This window comes from Eretmochelys imbricata, chromosome 12 (genome assembly GCF_965152235.1).
Source record: "Eretmochelys imbricata isolate rEreImb1 chromosome 12, rEreImb1.hap1, whole genome shotgun sequence".
Taxonomy (NCBI): Eukaryota; Metazoa; Chordata; order Testudines; family Cheloniidae; genus Eretmochelys; species Eretmochelys imbricata.
Window position 1 is genome coordinate 7,697,929 of NC_135583.1, and position 19,734 is coordinate 7,717,662.

General features: G+C 47.3%; 1 protein-coding gene across 1 annotated transcript; it reads right to left on the reverse strand.

Moving 5' to 3' along the window:
* Window positions 1–1,381: 1,381 nt before the first annotated feature.
* LOC144272980 (contactin-3-like) lies at window positions 1,382–18,748 on the reverse strand. Its single transcript, XM_077831415.1, has 5 exons — window positions 18,478–18,748; window positions 10,641–10,970; window positions 8,357–8,686; window positions 2,536–2,649; window positions 1,382–2,107 (listed from the first exon to the last, which is right to left on the reverse strand). Exons 1-5 carry the CDS (start codon window positions 18,746–18,748, stop codon window positions 2,085–2,087), a joined length of 1,068 nt encoding a protein of 355 aa, XP_077687541.1. The 3' UTR covers window positions 1,382–2,084.
* Window positions 18,749–19,734: the final 986 nt, after the last annotated feature.

Sequence of the window (19,734 nt, forward strand, 5' to 3'; positions counted from 1 at the left end):
TTTTAAGTCTGTTATTGAGCGTCCAGGGAGATTGAAGTGTTCTCCTACTGGTTTATGAATGTTATAATTCTTGATGTCAGATTTGTGTCCATTTATTCTTTTGCATAGAGACTGTCAAGTTTGGCCAATGTACATGGCAGAGGGGTGTAGTTGCTGGTGACTATTTGCTTCAGGTTCGGAGGCTGTGAGGACTGGTTTGTCTCCCAAGGTCTGTGAGAGTGAGGGATTATCCTTCAGGATAGGTTTAGGAAAGAGTTTGCTCTGTTTAACAGGAACAGCGCCGCACACCCATTGGTAGATGAGCAATGCCCTTGGAATGCAAGGGGGTCAAACTTGGGAAGGGAGAAAAATAGTGGTTATATTATCAAGTGATAAGCGGCCTCAGGCTAACCCAGGACTCTTGTTACCCCATGGCCTGATGTATCTAAATGCTGTGAGAGGGACCCTGGATTCTGCAGTGCTCAGGTGTAGCAGGTTGGAAATCCCTCAGCTGCTTCATTCATGTTTTACTGAATTCAGGGTGAAGGGGGGAATGGTGTGATGCTTTTTTAGTGGAAATGTAGAGGCTGGAGCACAGTTCTGAAGCAAGGTGAGGGCAGGGGCTGGAGTCTGTGAATATAGACGCATGGAATACACAGGGACCTGGTCACAGCCATGGTAACCTTGGAGGGAGGGGTGTTGAGAGAGGTGGGGTTGTTGTTTTTTTTGGTCTGGGGAGGGATTGAAATTAATGGGAGCAGGATCTGGCCCAATATTTGTACTGAGTACAAGTCAATACAATCCTTGTGCCATGGGACCTGCCATCTGTGAAGCCACTTGCCACTATTCAAAGAGTGATCCAGCAGAAATCTTTCTGGTTAGGATGCAGAAAGAAGAGGATGGTGAATAATGCAAACAAAATTATAATGCTTTTATATACATCCATGGTGCAGCCTCATCTGGAATATCATTTTCAGTCTGTCACCTGCTCTCAAAAACGATATTGGGGGGGAGTTCAGAGAACAGCGGTGAGGGAGATCCAGGTCACTGAAAAACTCTACTAGGAGGAGAAATTGAAAAGACTGAGATTGTTTTCCTTTGAAAGGTGATTGAATAGGAGGGGACATGTAAAATACTAACTGGTCTAGTGAAGGTAGATTGGAAACTTCTATTCTCCCTGTCATGCAACATGAGAACAAGAGGAAATTCAACTAAATTAGAAGGTGGGAAATTCAAACTGATAAAGGGAAATACTATAACATAATGAGTGATTAAACTGTGGAACTCACTGCCACAAGAAATCAGTGCAGGCAAGAGCATAGAAAGATTCAAAAAAGGATTGCATATTTATAGGGACATCAAGAATAGCCAGAGTTATCAGAATTTTATTAAAACACGTCGGAAGTGCATAGCCTTAGGCCTCGGGTGTAAGACAATCTAACTATTAGAGCAGCATAAATGTAAAACAATTAACAAAACCTGTTGTAAAATCATGGTCCTTTTATACAGGCTTCAATCCTGCAAACCAGTTAAGCACATGCTTAAGGTACACTAATAACTAGTTGACTTCAGCAAGGGGGCCATCTGAACCCATGGAACAGCAATTCCCAGCGAATGTGTTTCCATTTCCTCTTTGACGGACAAGCAGCTGAACCAATTATAGGGAAGAATTTTTCGCCCTTGTTCTGAGCATCTTCACTTCAAGGGTTCCATGAGCCTCTAAAGCAGGAGCGGGCAAACCTTTTGGCCCGAGGGCCACATTTGGGTGGGGAAATTGTATGCAGGGCCATGAATGGTGAGGTGTGGGAGGGGGTGCAGTGTGCAGGAAGGGGGTGCAGGGTGCCGCAGGGAGCTCAGGCCATCAGCAATCACCGGGTTCTACTGCCTCACAGAGGGGTGTCAGAGAGGAGTCTTTTTATTCTGAACCCCTGTGAACTCCCTTTCCAGTTATCCAGCATCCCCTCCCCTCCCTTCCATGCAGTTCAAGGTTTATTTGCAGGTGCAGAATCTGGCAGGCTGGTTGGTCAACACGGTGTTTGTGGGAATGACTGGGTAACCGGTGTCTGAGAGCTCCATCTCCAGGTGTACGCTGCAACAGCTGATCATCATATTGCCCGGCTGACAGCAGCTGTGGAAAAATGAGACTCGGTAAGTTAGAACCTAAAGAATACTCCTGCAGTACGTGCATCACATTTGGCCAAGTGGTGGCACTAGCCAGCCAGAAATAAACATGGCCCATTGGACAGACGCAGCGATAGGGAAAGATCGTCGGTGCTGTGAAAGGGAGACCTGCGAGCTAAAGGCCTTCAGGAACATTTGCAAGAAGGAGACCTAAACTCTGTGCTTCTAATTCTGAGAGACACAGATTTAACGTTAGGCACAAACTAGAACAGACAGGCTGAGAAAACAGTCCCAGCCAGGTCTGAAACAGCTTTTAGATTTCAACGCAGTGGGACTGGGAAGATGTCCAGAAAGGAAAGGCAGAAGGACCTCGTGTATAACTCAAGCTCTGTGGCTGACTCTGCACAGTGACTGCGTTGAAGACATTTCACTCACCCCTCTTTTCTGAAATCGCACACTCTGTAACAATAATCACAGCCAAGGTTATAACAAGGGCCCCGAGAACCATCCGGATGATGAGAACAACGTGGGAGGCATTGCTCCTTTGATCTGAAATCAAGAAAAACCTGTCAATGTGGGATGCAGGGACCGAGAGAGGGACAGATTTGCCTCTAAAGGAGGGATAGAGTTGGATGGATAAATAGAGACAGCAGAGACAGTTTAAAGATGAAAAACTCTCTCTCTTCCCCCGCCCGCTTAATTTCCCATCCCCCTTCTGTGTCACAGCCAGTTTGCTTGGCCTCCCTTTTTGCCAGCAGGTTCCTCTTCATATGCCAGCTGCTGGGACCTGTGGGGTCGTCGGGATGGGTTCAGCCCTCCGCCTAGGGGAACCTTTCCATGAGACCAGGCAGCATGCTGACTCTGCCACAGGAGTAGGAAATCCCTGGCAGAGCAAGACACTAGAGGCCTGGCCAGAGCCCTTACCGAGAGCAACGCTCCCTTAGCTGACCCCATCTATGGTTTCCACCCTAGACGCACAAAAACTCTACCAATTCCCCTGATCCCAAGGGGAAATGGCTTCATTAACCCTGCACCTGCCAATCCAAAGGATAAATGTGACTCCATACCTAGGCTAGGGGAATGGATCTGTCACTGGGCAGGGATTGGCTCAGTAGGGGAGGAGGGAAACCAGAAACCCTGCAAGGTTTATATCTCTTAACAGAACAATAGAATAACAGGGGGATTCTGAATGTACACATTATCTAAAGCTCCTTGCCAGTGGTCGCCATTACAAAATCAGCATTTACCCCAGTCAGCACACAGCAGTGCTGAGATGCCACTCTGCTTCCTGATGCTTGGAACTGGCACCAGATTGCAGCACTAACTAGACCCTTCACCTCCTCCACAAAACAGTAATTCTGTTGACAACTGCTGAACGTGTGTCTTTACACAAGCATCAGGTTCAGCTGTGGGAGTCAGTTAAATGCATTAAAAAAACCCCACTCTAAAAGCTCCACTGTGCACACACTTCCCCCTCTTGGGAGAGGATGAGCGAGACTGGACCACACCGGGCAGATGCTCGTCACATTGCTTGATCCATGGCTAGAAGCTGATCAAGCCCCGATTTTTTTTAGCGGTATTTACGCATGGCAGTGAGAGTGGAGCAAAGTCTATGTGACGTAGCAGCCTGCATTCCATTTTCAAAAGTGACTTAGTGCCCCATTCTCTTCCAGTGAGAAAGGCTCCTAAGTCACTTAGGCCTTCCAGTGCTGAGTGCAGCAATGCCTCAATACCTTTGCAAATCTGGGCCTCAGATACTGCAGTAAAAGAACCTATGTAGAGAAGAGGAACAGATTCTGAGGTGCACCGAGGGTTGCTCCAGATGCCTTTATGCCCTGCCCTGCCCAGTCTTTGGGGGCTGTCATAAAGAAGCTTAGTCCTGGGCATAACATAGAGCAGCTTAAAGGAATCCTTGCCAGTGTCTGTCTCTGGGGCTCTCAGGCAGGGCTTAACTTGTCATGAAAGAGGTGCCGGGGCTCAAGCAATTTTTGTTTTTACATTCATAACTGATGCAGCAAGCCCAGGAGTGCCGGGCTATGGATTTCCAAGCCTGGCAAGCCCTGGCACAGATTAAGCACTGCTCTCAGCACTGCTTTCCCTGCTCCTGCTCCATCTCTCTGTAGGAAACTGATAGTATCTGGATCTCATAGTAGGAAACACATAGGAGACTGCTGACACTTACTGATGGTCACCTGGGTTCCAGCTCCTGACACAGACAGGTTCCTTGCTGTGTTCCCCACCTCACACATGTAGGTTCCTGTATTAGATGAATTCTCATTCTTCAAAGTGAGAGAGGCAAACCCATTGTCCAAATGCAGGGTTGTGATCACATCGCTCTCATTTACCAGCTCTTTCTTTAGTCCCTCCATCCCATAGTTATACCATCGCACACACATGGTGCTGTGGTTGACTGTCTTGAATGTACATGGTAAGTTCTGAACCTTCTAAATCACTGAAACTGGCCGGGGCTGCTGAGAGTGGTTCTTTGGTTGTAGGCATGGAGACTTCTCAGGTACTTGTATTGTCTCCTCAGTCCCAGCACCTCCCTCTAGTCTCTCTGAGGTTCCCCCTTAGAGGTCGGTCGTGACTCTGAGTCTGAGAGATGGGGGATGATGAACTCGCAGATTCTGAACCCCCTGCGGGGGGATATACCCAGACACTATGGGTAGGTTTCTGGATGAGACTAAGGAGAAACGTGGAGTAGAGGTGGCAGATTGGTTTCCTGACCTTAATCCGTATTTGTTGTCTGCTCAGTATAGGATGAGATGTGTCCCTGTATCTGAGTTTGACAGATGGAAGAAGTGTAGATTGAAAAAACTGATGACCAAAGTGCATGTCTCTTTTACCAATGGAAATGTTGGGAATTAAAGTATATAGGAGAATTTGGTGGTTTTGTTTGAGGTTGGGAGCGGAGGGGGTGTTTTGTCTTTTTCTTGCTTTTTCTGATGAGTACTGGTCTGATGGATAATTTTATATGGGGCTCTCTGAATGTGAATGGGTGCAGAGACATTTTAAAAATGTATGGCTCTTTGAATACCTATCCCAGAAAAAGGGGGACGTTTCATTTTTTCAAGAGACTCACACAGATGCTGCAACCAAACTGATGTCTTGCTGATTGGAGAGAGGAGATTTTTCTGAGTCATGGTTCCACAAGCACCGGGGTTGCCATTCTGTTTGCAGATATGGTGAAACCTCATTCGATGGCTGTGCAGGAAGTTGTTCCAGGCTGTTTGTTGATGGTTTGAGCTATTTTAGAGCAATCTCGTCTTTTTTTGATGAATGTCTATTCTCCTACTGTAGGAAAAGACCGGGTGTATTTTTTTTCCAGAGCTTGGATGCTCTTTTGACAAATTGTTTGACAAGTGATATTTTAATTTTGGGGGGGGGGCGGTTGATTTTAATTTTACTCTTAATTCCTTCCTAATCTCTCATTATCTGGAACCACATCCACTGAGTGCTCAGGGATTCTCTATGGCCTGTTTGGACAGTTTTTCTGTTTTTACTCATCACTTGTCTCATTTGCTAGCTAGTTGTATTTTCCCTACTGGGATTTCAGATCATGGTTTGGTCTTATTTGTGTTGCCTCTTCCTTCTGTGCCAGACCACTGTCCATACTTACATTTTAACACTCGCCTTTTACAAGATGTGCACTTTTAGCAGCCTGGGTTGCCTCAAAGAATGTTTTCTCTCCTTGTGGCAATGGTGGGAGGTGGGTAAAGTTAATATTTCAATGTTTTTGTCAGCAAAACATGAAGCAGACCTCCCTAGGCCTTTGCCGGAGTATGGAGAAGTTAGAGTTGGGGATCATGGAACTGGAAAAAGCCTTTCATGGCAGTAATTATGCTGGGTTGCATGAAAGCTTGAAATATGAAAACCAGCACTTGTGAGACCTGTTTGATAGCAAAGTTCAGGGTACACTGCTAAGGAGCCCGATATCAGGGCCTTTCCAAATGGATGCACCTACTCGGTTTTTCTTCAGCCTGGAAAAGGAACATGTGGAGCAGAAGATGATTGGCCACCTCAAGACGTCAACGGGCAGAGAGCTTTCAGATCCTGCGGAGATTAGGAACTTTGCTGTGAATTTTTTTCCTCAGACCTGTATGCAGCAGAGCCAGTGTCCATCTGAGACTTGATGGTTCCTCAAGGCTCTACCTAGGGTCTCAACGTTGGATGTGGACAGACTTGAGCACAACCTGACACTCTCACAATTGACTTCTGCCCTAAATGGCTTTGTTCCAGGGAAGGCACCTGGTATTGATGGTTTGCTTGTTGAGTTTTTTAAGGCCTTTTGGACCCTTCTTGGGCCTGACTTACTCCAGGTGTTTCAGGAGAGCATCAAAGAGAAGATTCTGCCACTCAGTTCTCATCAAGTGGTTCTTATCCTGTTGCCTAAGAAGGGGGACCTTTGGGAGGTGGAATAATTGTGGAGCTGTATGGTCTAAGCAAAGCAGGGACAAACTTTTTTCAAAGGCCTTGACAAATAATAGAAAACTGTGATTGGTTCGGTCATGCAACCTTATCAGATATCTTGCATTGCCAGCAGGTCCATTTTTGATAAACTTTTCCTATTGCCGGATGTAATTTCAGCCTCAAAAATGTATGATTTGCACATTGGGTTGATTTCCCTTGGTCAAGAGAAGGCTTTTGATCATGTAGATCGTGGATATTTGATTCGTATCCTTTGTGCTTTTGGTTTTGGGCCCACGTCTGTCTCCTGCATTCAGGTACAGTAGAACCTCAGAATTATGAACACCTGAGTTATGAACTGACTGGTCAATCACATACCTCCTTTGGAACTGAAAGTACACGATCAGGCAGGTAATTTTAGCTGGGTCTCATGGATATCTTGGCTGCCAAGCTCAGTTTTCATTCTGTTCACTGGGTTTCTCCGTTTTTATCAGAGGTGGAATCTGCCCTTCCTAGGGGTGGTATTGCCCATCTGTTAGGTGCCTCCTTGAGCGAGCCATTCCGGATTATACTAATGTTTCTATACTCTGCTTATAGGATAGCGAGAGTATTTCAACCATTCTTTAGCACAGATTTTACCAGTGGAAACCGAAGTACCTCCAGGGCTAGTTGGCAGCTGAGTAGGAGTTTTGAGGATCATAGTGGCACCTAACCAATGGACTAAGGCCTAAACCCCTTTGTGGATGTAGTCTTTAATCTCTCTGTCTCACTTCCCAATCTACTGTTAGTACGTCTGCCCATTTCTCCCACCCTTTGTCTGTTGTCCTGTTTATTTAGATTGTAAATTCTCTGGCACGGGGATTCCCACTATGTACAGCAGAGCTGATGGCAAATTTTCTAGCAAAACTTAGATTTGTTGGGAAAAGCCAAGGCGCACTGAAGCAAAAGGTTTCACTGACTCTCTTACAAATTCAACTAAATGTTCACCGTGCTCTGTGTGCACCCCCATTCCGTCTTACCCCCATCCCAGGTTCCCCCTTTCTCCCCCCCATGCCAGGAGTTTTGGGTGCACCCCCGTTCCATCCATACCCCCATTCCAGAGTCACCCACTCCCAACCCCGATGACAGGGGCTCTGTGACTGTCCTTTGTCCCTTCCTCCACCATTATTATTTCTCCTCTTTCTGACTGGGAGATCAATGATTCTGGGTGTCAACATGTTACACTCCATTGGTGGGATGAGCAGAGATGAGACACGAATGTTGTTCTACTGGAAAGTGTTAATTGGTGCCATCAGTTTAGTGTGACCACATGTCTGGCCTTTATAGGGACAGTCCCAATATTTCAGGGCTTTGTCTTATAGGCACCTATTACCTCCCACCCCACCCCGTCCCGATTTTTCACACTTGCTATCTGGTCACTCTGCATCAACTGGTTCTTTGATCTAGACAGTTACAGAGGTGGCTTTGCTGGAAATTTTCAAAAGTCCCTACGTGACTTAGGAGCCTAAGTCCTGTTGGCAAAAGTGACTGATTTCAATGGGAGTTAGGTGCTGAGATGCTTTTGAAAATCCGAACGACAACTTTTGGTGCCTAAATGCTTTTAAAAATGTGGCCCTGAGTGCCTAAGACCCCTCTGAAACTTGGAGGCTCCTAAAACACTTAGGTACTTTGAACTATGTTACCTTCAATTCCTTACAGGCTGGAGCCCATATTTTGTATGGGTTACTTGTACACACCTGAGAATTCATACCTGCTTTTGCCAGAAACAGTCGTTCACTCTCTGTCCTTTAGGCTGTCATTCGCTACCTCTCACCCCATGAAGATCAGATAGGAAAATCCTGGTACTTACGAGTGATGGTCACTTGGGTTCCGGCTCCTGACGCAGACCAGTTCCTTGCTGTGCTCCCCACCTCACACACGTAGGTTCCTGTATCGGTTACATTCACGTTCTTCAGAGCGAAAGAAACAAAACCCTCTTCCAAAGCCAGGGCTGCTGAGCCCCAGCCTCTTTCGCTCATCAGCTCCTTCTTCGTTCCCCCAGTTCCGTTATGTTTATACCATTTCACATACAAGGTGTTGTGTTTTTTCAATACCGTGAATCTACACTCCATGGTGAGATCTGACCCTTCAGACACCTCGATATTGACTGGGGTCTGATTCACTGTCAGCTTGAGAAAATCTGCAGGAGAGAAACACAGACGATTGCAGGAGAATTTTAGTGGCAATGGCTGATGACTGGGGATGTATTGAAATAAATGTCTCCCCCTCCAGTATTTTGTGTTCTTTTCCCAGCCTGGCCATTTAACATCCCCTCCTTATCAGAGGTTAAAGTGATGCTTTCACTTAGTTCGATTCATAGCTTTATGATGCATGGCAAGACTTCTGTTTCTGGCCAGGAACCAGCAAACCATCCCCTCATACCCACCCCCACCCCGAATGTTCAGTCTGGAGAAGTTGCCTCCTGCAATATGGATCATTATGTGATCTGACATAAGAAGCAGCCCCAGGTTTCACCTATCCACAAATCAGACATGAATTCATGTCTAACTACCCTGTTATCTCTCACAAATTCCAGATTCCATGCATGCAGGCAGGCTTTGAATGTACCAATGGGTGGGCATGCAACATGGACAAGCATATGTTTAGAGACTAATTTGAGTCCATGTGAAACATTTGGCTGTGAAGGATCTAAAATTGAAATTTTAGCTGGGTCTCATGGATATCTTGGCTGCCAAGCTCAGTTTTCATTCTGTTCACTGGGTTTCTCCGTTTTTATCAGAGGTGGAATCTGCCCTTCCTAGGGGTGGTATTGCCCATCTGTTAGGTGCTTCCTTGAGCGAGCCATTCCGGATTATACTAATGTTTCTATACTCTGCTTATAGGATAGCGAGAGTATTTCAACCATTCTTTAGCACAGATTTTACCAGTGGAAACCGAAGTACCTCCAGGGCTAGTTGGCAGCTGAGTAGGAGTTTTGAGGATCATAGTGGCACCTAACCAATGGACTAAGGCCTAAACCCCTTTGTGGATGTAGTCTTTAATCTCTCTGTCTCACTTCCCAATCTACTGTTAGTACGTCTGCCCATTTCTCCCACCCTTTGTCTGTTGTCCTGTTTATTTAGATTGTAAATTCTCTGGCACGGGGATTCCCACTATGTACAGCAGAGCTGATGGCAAATTTTCTAGCAAAACTTAGATTTGTTGGGAAAAGCCAAGGCGCACTGAAGCAAAAGGTTTCACTGACTCTCTTACAAATTCAACTAAATGTTCACCGTGCTCTGTGTGCACCCCCATTCCGTCTTACCCCCATCCCAGGTTCCCCCTTTCTCCCCCCCATGCCAGGAGTTTTGGGTGCACCCCCGTTCCATCCATACCCCCATTCCAGAGTCACCCACTCCCAACCCCGATGACAGGGGCTCTGTGACTGCCCTTTGTCCCTTCCTCCACCATTATTATTTCTCCTCTTTCTGACTGGGAGATCAATCATTCTGGGTGTCAACATGTTACACTCCATTGGTGGGATGAGCAGAGATGAGACACGAATGTTGTTCTACTGGAAAGTGTTAATTGGTGCCATCAGTTTAGTGTGACCACATGTCTGGCCTTTATAGGGACAGTCCCAATATTCAGGGCTTTGTCTTATAGGCACCTATTACCTCCCACCCCACCCCGTCCCGATTTTTCACACTTGCTATCTGGTCACTCTGCATCAACTGGTTCTTTGATCTAGACAGTTACAGAGGTGGCTTTGCTGGAAATTTTCAAAAGTCCCTACGTGACTTAGGAGCCTAAGTCCTGTTGGCAAAAGTGACTGATTTCAATGGGAGTTAGGTGCTGAGATGCTTTTGAAAATCCGAATGACAACTTTTGGTGCCTAAATGCTTTTAAAAATGTGGCCCTGAATGCCTAAGACCCCTCTGAAACTTGGAGGCTCCTAAAACACTTAGGTACTTTGAACTATGTTACCTTCAATTCCTTACAGGCTGGAGCCCATATTTTGTATGGGTTACTTGTACACACCTGAGAATTCATACCTGCTTTTGCCAGAAACAGTCGTTCACTCTCTGTCCTTTAGGCTGTCATTCGCTACCTCTCACCCCATGAAGATCAGATAGGAAAATCCTGGTACTTACGAGTGATGGTCACTTGGGTTCCGGCTCCTGACGCAGACCAGTTCCTTGCTGTGCTCCCCACCTCACACACGTAGGTTCCTGTATCGGTTACATTCACGTTCTTCAGAGCGAAAGAAACAAAACCCTCTTCCAAAGCCAGGGCTGCTGAGCCCCAGCCTCTTTCGCTCATCAGCTCCTTCTTCGTTCCCCCAGTTCCGTTATGTTTATACCATTTCACATACAAGGTGTTGTGTTTTTTCAATACCGTGAATCTACACTCCATGGTGAGATCTGACCCTTCAGACACCTCGATATTGACTGGGGTCTGATTCACTGTCAGCTTGGGAAAATCTGCAGGAGAGAAACACAGACGATTGCAAGAGAATTTCAGTGGCAATGGCTGATGACTGGGGATGTATTGAAATAAATGTCTCCCCCTCCAGTATTTTGTGTTCTTTTCCCAGCCTGGCCATTTAACGTCCCCGCCTTATCAGAGGTTAAAGTGATGCTTTCACTTAGTTCGATTCATAGCTTTATGATGCATGGCAAGCCTTCTGTTTCTGGCCAGGAACCAGCAAACCATCCCCTCATACCCACCCCCACCCCGAATGTTCAGTCTGGAGAAGTTGCCTCCTGCAATATGGATCATTATGTGATCTGACATAAGAAGCAGCCCCAGGTTTCACCTATCCACAAATCAGACATGAATTCATGTCTAACTACCCTGTTATCTCTCGCAAATTCCAGATTCCATGCATGCAGGCAGGCTTTGAATGTACCAATGGGTGGGCATGCAACATGGGCAAGCATACGTTTAGAGACTAATTTTAGTCCATGTGAAACATTTGGCTGTGAAGGATCTAAAATTGAAACATTGTTCCCCCTTAATACCGTGCTACAAGGCTCTATCTAGCAAGGAATTTAGTGCTTGTGGGCAGGCGTGCAGCACCCTCAGCTCCCCTGGAAGGTGGAACTGAAGACACTCAACACCTTCCAGGAGATGCGTGCTCTTGTTCTCATGTGCTCGTCCCCATTTCCCCAAGAAGATCAGGTAGGAAATTCTGGCCCTTACTCTCGATAGTCACTTGGGTTCCTGTTCCATTCCCAGAGAGGTTCCTTGCTGTGATCCCCACCTCACAGATGTAGGTTCCTGTATTAGATGAATTTGCATTCTTCAAAGTGAGAGAGGCAAACCCATTGTCCAAATGCAGGGTTGTGATCACATCGCTCTCATTCACCAGCTCTTTCTTTAGATTCTCGGTCTCATACCATCGCACATACATGGTGCTGTGGTTATTGACTGTCTTGAATGTACAATTCATAGTAAGTTCTGAGCCTTCTAAATCACTGAAATTGGTTGGGGTTTGATTCACCATCAGGTCGGTAATTTCTGCAGAAAGAGAAACACAGATGATGACCCCTTCGTTGAGAAATAGTTCAGTGTGCCAGCAGACAAGGGCAGATATATAAAATGAATCTCTCGAGTCCTAACGTTCAGTTTCCCTTGCTTGTTTAGAGTTTAAACGGATGTTCTTTCATTTGGCCCCATATAGAGCTGTATCGTGCATGTCAAGACTTTTCTGCTCTGTTTAGTGAGCAGGTAACCTCAGAGGCTTCAGTCTAGACCCTTCCAACAATGTGACTTCTTACCCAAACCTTGTGTACACCTGACATGCCTGCCAAATCCCTTACATTCAAAACCTTCTTGAGACCTATTTCGCTCCACCAGCCCAATGCAGGGCAAGAGAGACAGTGGTCAATTCTCCTTCATTACAGGAAAATGGGATTCCCTAAGGATGTGGAATGGGCAGTTCTGAGACGTGATGCACTTCTGCTGGAAATGGCAGGAGAGTGAGGATCAGGGTGCAACCGTTATTCTGGGCAGGGCTGTGCTTACAGCCTAGCGAGAGAGTGACAGCAAGTCTTTACACTGGTTTTACTGGTGGAAACTTCAGCAGTTCCAGGGCTAGGCGGCAGCTGAGCAGGGGTTTTGAGGATCTCCATGGCACCCAGATGTTGGATTTAAGGGCCTAAAACCCTGTGTGGATTTAATCCTTTAATCTCTCTGTGTCCCACTTCCCAATCCACTGTTAGTACGTCTGCCTGTTCTCCCCACTCTTGTCTGTTTAGAGTGTAAATTCATTGGCACAGGGGCTCTCTCACTATGTCCATGTACAGTGGAGCTGATTGCAGATGTTCTAGCAAAACTTAGCTGAGACTGAACATGCCAATGCGCTGAAGGGAACCGATTTACCAAATCTTCTACAGATTTGACTCTACTTTCGTCAAAACACACACAGGTCTCTGTTAGTGTTCCAAGCTCCAGAGGGTTCAAAAAAGAACTAGATAAGTTCCTGGAGGATAGGTCCATCAATGGCTATGAGCCAGGATGGGCGGGGATGGGGATGCCAGAAGCTGGGAATGGGCGACAGGGGATGGATCACTGGATGATTGCCTGCTCTGTTCATTCCCTCTGGGGCACCTGGCACTGGTCACTGTCAGAAGACAGGAACTGGGCTAGATGGACCTTTGATCTCACCCAATAGGGCTGTTCTTATGTCCCGCGAGCTTCAGCTCGGGGAGTCAGGGAGTCGAGTCTCGGGGCAGATAGGCTCCCCACTCTGTGGCAGAGCCAGGTCTCTAGGGGCTCTTGTTGTCTGCTAGGCTCCCTGCTTGAACCAGGGCTCTTGGCACTTCCAGTGTCCCTGCCTTGGAGCTGAAAGCCTGGAAGTTCTAGGACCAGCTCCCAGGGGGTGCAGCTGTGGGGTAGATCCACCATGCAGACTGCCCCGGGCTGGGGATCCCAGGGCTCCTAGAGTCCTGGGCCAGTGACTCCCCAGGTTGCTCTACTCCTGAGCAGGCAGCTAGTAACTGGCCTCTGGGACTCTGGAAGCCCTTGGGTCCCTGGCCCTGGTGCAGTCCTTATCCGTCTTGATTTGGAATGAAAGCCAGTTCTGAAATAATGAAACTTCTCACAAACTGAACCCGCCAGCTCTAGTGTACAGGGCCTAGCTCAGTGGGCTTGACATGCTGGTTGAGGACTCTAAGCACTATTGCAAAGCAAACGCTCTATAATAACCTATTACTGATCATACAACTTCATCCTGACTCTGCTGAACCCTTTGTGGGTTTGGGTTAGACTCTTCGCGGGCTAAACTAGAGGGATGCCCACATTTTGTTACATCTGTAGGTCAAGCACATTGCATGCACCAGGGACTCTTTGCATCCCTCTGTCCCCCACAAGGTCCCTGGGTGCCACCCTCCCATTCCCCTCTATTTCAGGGACTCCCTAGCCCCCACCCTCATGCCAGGAGCTCTGTGTGTCCCCCATTTCTTCCCCCGCCCCCACCCTATGCTACAGTCCCCAATTCTGCTCCAAGCCAGGAGCTCTGTGCCCTAATTTTCTCCCTTACCACCATTCCAGAGTCCCCCATTCTCCCTGCATGCTCGGGGCTTTGGATGTACCCTCACTCCAGCATTATTCCCAGACCAGGTCCCCCATCCTCCCCATGTCAGGGGCTCTGTGTGCTTTCCCCTCCTCCCTTCCCCACTATTGTTATTTCTCCTCTTTCTGACCAGGACATAAATCATCCAGAGTGTCAGCATGTTACACTCTACTGGGGAAAGGAGCAGAGATGAGATGGGAATGTTTTTCTACTGGAAAGTGTTAATTGGTGCCATAAACTGGTTCTTTGATTTACACAGTTACAGAGGTGGCTTTGCTCCAAGCTGTTACTCTGCTAAACGGGGAGCAGGCAATCTGTGTCCCCCGCTTTTCCCCTTTGGGTTTTCTGATTTCCCCAATATCATCAGAGTTCTGCCCAGTGAAGCCTTCAATACTTCCTGAAATTTTGGAATTGATGGGCTGCGGTGTTCCAAATTATTGTGTCACAGACAAAGAGAAATGCCATCAAGTTGAGTGTACTGTAGCTGTGTCAGTCCCAGGATATTAGAGCGACAAGGTGGGTGAGGTAATAGCTATTATTGGACCAACTTCTGTTGGTGAGAGAGATGAGCTTCCAAGCTACATAGAGCTCTTCCTCAGGTCTGGGAGAGGTCCTCCCAGCATCATAGCAAAATGCAATGCTTAAACTCCTGCATAGATTTCCACCACAACTTCAACAACCACCACCCAGAGAGCCAGACATTAAACTCTGTGGAACACTCCCACACTAGCATCAACTTCCTGGACACCACCATCAGGTTCAACAATGGAACCCTACAGACAACCCTAGACAAGAAACCACAGATCACCATACCTCACTCCCTTCATAAACCCCATAACCACCCCAAACAACCAAAAAATCTGTAATTTACAACCAGGCATTCAGATAGCACAGAATACACTCCTAGGAGAAAGTCTGGGGATACACACCTTAATGCATTCAAAACCATCTGCACCAGCTCAGGGCATTCTACTAGAGCAGTATATTGCATCCTAGAACGGGCTGTCCAAGTACCCTGAGAGCACATAGAATCATAGAATAACAGGGTTGGAAGGGACCTCAGGAGGTCATCTAGTCCAACCCCGTGCTCAAAGCAGGACCAATCCCCCATAGTTGCCCCAGATCCCTAAATGGCCCCCTCAAGGATTGAACTCACAACCGTGGGTTTAGCAGGCCAATGCTCAAACCACTGAGCTATCCCTCCCCCTCAAAGAAATGCTTGAAGAAAGAAATAAAACCTCCTCTGACTTCACACCAGTTGCTACCTACCACGATATGCTGGAACCCATACTGGGTATCCTCAAACAACTATAACCCAGACTCGATGGAGAGCAGGGGCTCCATGTGTCCCCCACTATTCCCCTTTGGGTTTTCTGATTTTCTCCAATATCAATAGAGTTCTGCCCACTGATGCCTACAATAGTTCCTGAAATTTTGGAATTGATTGCATGTCCTTTGCAAAAGTTATTGCACAAAGACAAAGATGCCATCAACTTGAGTGAAGGTCTCACAGGATCAGCCAGATAGGAACCTCCCCCCACCCCCCATCTCAAAACAGTTTTTGAATATATGGGACTTGACCCTGCATTCCTTGTGTTGGGTCTGTCGTGACCGAGATGTGGGGTTCTCAAATAAGTTTCCACTGTGCTTTTCTTCTTCACTTGGAAGACGGGAAGGATCCTTTACCTCTAGAACCAGCTTGGTGAATGGCCATCGAGAGTTACAGCAGAACCTCTCTCTGTACGTCTTGCCATGCCCACACATTGCAGGTGCCCCCTAGGCATAGAATCCTAGAGCCACAGGGTTAGATGGAACCGCAAGGGTCAGCTAGTCTCCCCCCTGCCAAGATGCAGGATTTGTTGTATCCAAACCAGGGGGGTCTCAAACTTCATTGCTCCGCGACCCCCTTCTGACCACAAAAATTACTAGACAACCCCAGGAGGGGGGACCAAAGCCTGAGCCCCACTGGCCTGGGCGGGTGAGGGGGCAAAGCCAAAGTCCAAAAGCTTCAGCCCCAGGCAGAGGGCACATAACCTGAGCCCCGCTGCCCAGGGCTGAAGGAAACATTGTTCCCCCTAAATACCGTCACCAAACAAGGACATTCTACTAGAGCAGTAGATTGCACCAGGGAGTGTGCTGTCCAAATACCCTGAGAGAACATGTCTGAATACAGAAATAAAACCTTTTCTGACTGCACACCAGTTGCTACCTACCACACCACACTGGAACCCATACGGGGTATCAACAAACAACTATAACCCACACTCAGTGGGGACCACATCCTGAAAGAAGTCATAGAATCATAGAATCATAGAATATCAGGGTTGGAAGGGACCCCAGAAGGTCATCTAGTCCAACCCCCTGCTCGAAGCAGGACCAATTCCCAGTTAAATCATCCCAGCCAGGGCTTTGTCAAGCCTGACCTTAAAAACCTCTAAGGAAGGAGATTCTACCACCTCCCTAGGTCACGCATTCCAGTGTTTCGCCACCCTCATAGTGAAAAAGTTTTTCCTAATATCCAATCTAAACCTCCCCCACTTCAACTTGAGACCATTACTCCTCATTCTGTCATCTGCTACCATTGAGAACAGTCTAGAGCCATCCTCTTTGGAACCCCCTTTCAGGTAGTTGAAAGCAGCTATCAAATCCCCCCTAATTCTTCTCTTCTGCAGACTAAACAATCCCAGCTCCCTCAGCCTCTCCTCATAAGTCATGTGTTCTAGACCCCTAATCATTTTTGTTGCCCTTCGCTGGACTCTCTCCAATTTTTCCACATCCTTCTTGTAGTGTGGGGCCCAAAACTGGACACAGTACTCCAGATGAGGCCTCACCAATGTCGAATAGAGGGGGAACGATCACGTCCCTCGATCTGCTCGCTATGCCCCTACTTATACATCCCAAAATGCCATTGGCCTTCTTGGCAACAAGGGCACACTGCTGACTCATATCCAGCTTCTCGTCCACTGTCACCCCTAGGTCCTTTTCCGCAGAACTGCTGCCTAGCCATTCGGCCCCTAGTCTGTAGCGGTGCATTGGATTCTTCCGTCCTAAGTGCAGCACCCTGCACTTATCCTTATTGAACCTCATCAGATTTCTTTTGGCCCAATCCTCCAATTTGTCTAGGTCCTTCTGTATCCTATCCCTCCCCTCCAGCGTATCTACCACTCCTCCCAGTTTAGTATCAAGTCTTTCCTGAACCCCCACTTCTGACCTTCAAAGAACCCCCAGCCTCTACAAGGACATAATCAGAAGGAAGCTCTCCACAGATCAGGACACCCCAACCCAAAGCAGCACCAGATCCTGCCAGAACAACAGATGCAAAATCTGCAGACATATCTCCACTGCTACAATGATCAACACCCCCCACAACACACCTTTCAAGATCCACAGATCCTACGCAAGCCTATCACAACCTGTGGGGTACCTCATCCCACGCACTAAATGCCCCAATAACAACTATGTGGGTGAAAGCAGACAATCACTATGTTGTTGAATGAACTCATACAGGAAAATGATACAAGACAAAACCACCCTGTCTCCTGTGGGGAACACTTCACAGGTCAGATACAGAGTGGTCTTCATCCTCAAAGGAAGCCTACACAACACTTTCAAAAGACGAGCCTGGGAGCTTAAATTCATAACTCTGCTAGACACTAAAAATCATGGACTGAACAGACACTGGATGTATGGCTTATTACAACAATCTGTAACCCCCTAACCCCTCTTTTTGTCCTATGACCCCAGAAATGTTAACGGGCCACCCTGCCTTAAATGGTCCCTTGAAATGTGTTAACTACTTATACTAAACCAACCATTCAACCTTGTATTTACCTGGGACACTCTGAGTAAGGGCACGTCTACACTGAAAACACTTCATCAGCACAGCTGCACCACTGTCTACACAGGAGGTTTGGTCGGTGTAACTAATGATGTCACTCAGGGGTGTGGATTTTTCACACCCCTGAGCAATGTAGTTATGGCAACATAGGTCTGAGTGTAGACCAGACCTACATTTCCAAGAGCTGAAGACGAGCTCTGTGTAAACTCGAAAGCTTGTCTCTCCCACCGACAGAAGTTGGTCCGATTAGAAGATATTCCATCACCCACCTTGTCTCTCAAGTTGCGTGTAAGGCCTCACAGGCGTAGCCAATTAGAAACCTCCCCTCACACCCGATCTCAAAACAGTTTTTGAATATATGGGGCTTGACCCTGCATTCCTTGTGCAGACAAAACCCCCACAGAAATCAGTGGAATGCAGGATTAGGACCATTGTACGTACCACAGAATGTCCCCCAGTTTTGCCCACTGCTCTGCCCTTTTCACCACCTGCCCCAGCTCTCTGGGACAAGGCCAGTGTCCTGAGCGCCCCCAGAAGGGTTTTGTAGAACAGAGAAGGAAATGCTGGTGTTTACCATCGATGGTCACTTGGGTTCCATTCCCAAGAGATATCCCATTTTTGTTCCCAACCCCACACACGTAGGTTCCAGAATCTGTGACATCGGCTTTCTTCACAGTGAGGGAAAGAGATCGCTTTTCTTTATCTGTTGATAATATGATTCGATCTGTTCCATTGCACACCTCTTCTGTTACATTGTTTCTGGTTTTATTCCATGCAGCAAACCACTTGATTGAATTATTGTCTGTGTTGAATGTACACTCAATGGTGAACTCTGACCCTTCCATTGCACGGATACAAGGGGGCATCTGATTCACCACAAAGACAACAGTAGTATTTTCTGCAGCTCCTGAAACACAGAGTTCAGTGTCACTATTTGAAATTATTGCAACAGGAGGAAGAATTAAAGCAAACAAAATTGTTTGGAAATGATCCACAGCAAAATGTTTCCATTTCTCTATAAGGAAACCAAGTGCACGAGCATGAACTCTCTACTGAAGGCCATGGCATGAAGTTCAGAGTGGGAAGGGCTCAGACTGGGCAGTTTGCACAGGCCTGCCCTACTGGCACTGTTAGCCAGCCTGCCCCACTGGCTACAGCCTGCCATACGGGCTCCATGGGGCTCTCCCTAAGTGCCATCGAGAGAGCACTGGCTGGCTCCTAAGGATCTAGAGAGAAGCCCAGATGCAGAGAATTGGGCCTGCAGGCCCCAGGGTGGAGTGTCTGCTCCAGGGAGGCAAATCTCAACAACAATGGGCCAAACAAAGACTTGGGGGGAGGGTTCAATGAAGAGAGATAGAGATGGGAGACAGGAGACAAAAGGAAGGTGGAGGGGGGAGAAGACTGAGGGAAAGAGAGAGCTGGGAGTGGAGAAGAGCAGATGGGAGAGAAAAAAGAGAATGTGTGCAAAGCAGGGGAGAGGGATAGAAAGATGGATGGGGCCTAAGGAAAGGGGAAGTAAAATAGACAAAGAGAAAGGAATTGTGGTGAGGAAGGAAGTATGAGATGGAAGGAAAGGACAGTTCATGTTATTATTTATTCCCATTGCACCTAGAGTCCTCAACCATCAGTAGAGCCCCACTGTTTTAGGCCCTGTGTGTACGTACTGTAAGAGACCATCCCTGCCCTGAGGAGCTCACTGTCTAAACAAAGAATGGGAGAAGAAAGACACAAGGGGGGAGTCTACATAGTCCCTATGCACCGGGGCACCGCCAGCCTGTTCCTGGTGTGGGGGCTTTGGTGGACCAGACAGAAAATTGGGGAGCTGTGCCAC

Coding starts and splice junctions, on each gene's coding strand:
- LOC144272980 (XM_077831415.1), bottom strand. CDS start 18,748: ATGGAAGGGTCAGAGTTCACCATTGAGTGTACATTCAACACAGACAAT. Junction 2,650..8,356: donor AACCCAAGTGACCATCACTC/GTAAGTACCAGG, acceptor TCTTGATTTCAG/ATCAAAGGAGCAATGCCTCC. Junction 2,108..2,535: donor TGCGATTTCAGAAAAGAGGG/GTGAGTGAAATG, acceptor ATTTTTCCACAG/CTGCTGTCAGCCGGGCAATA.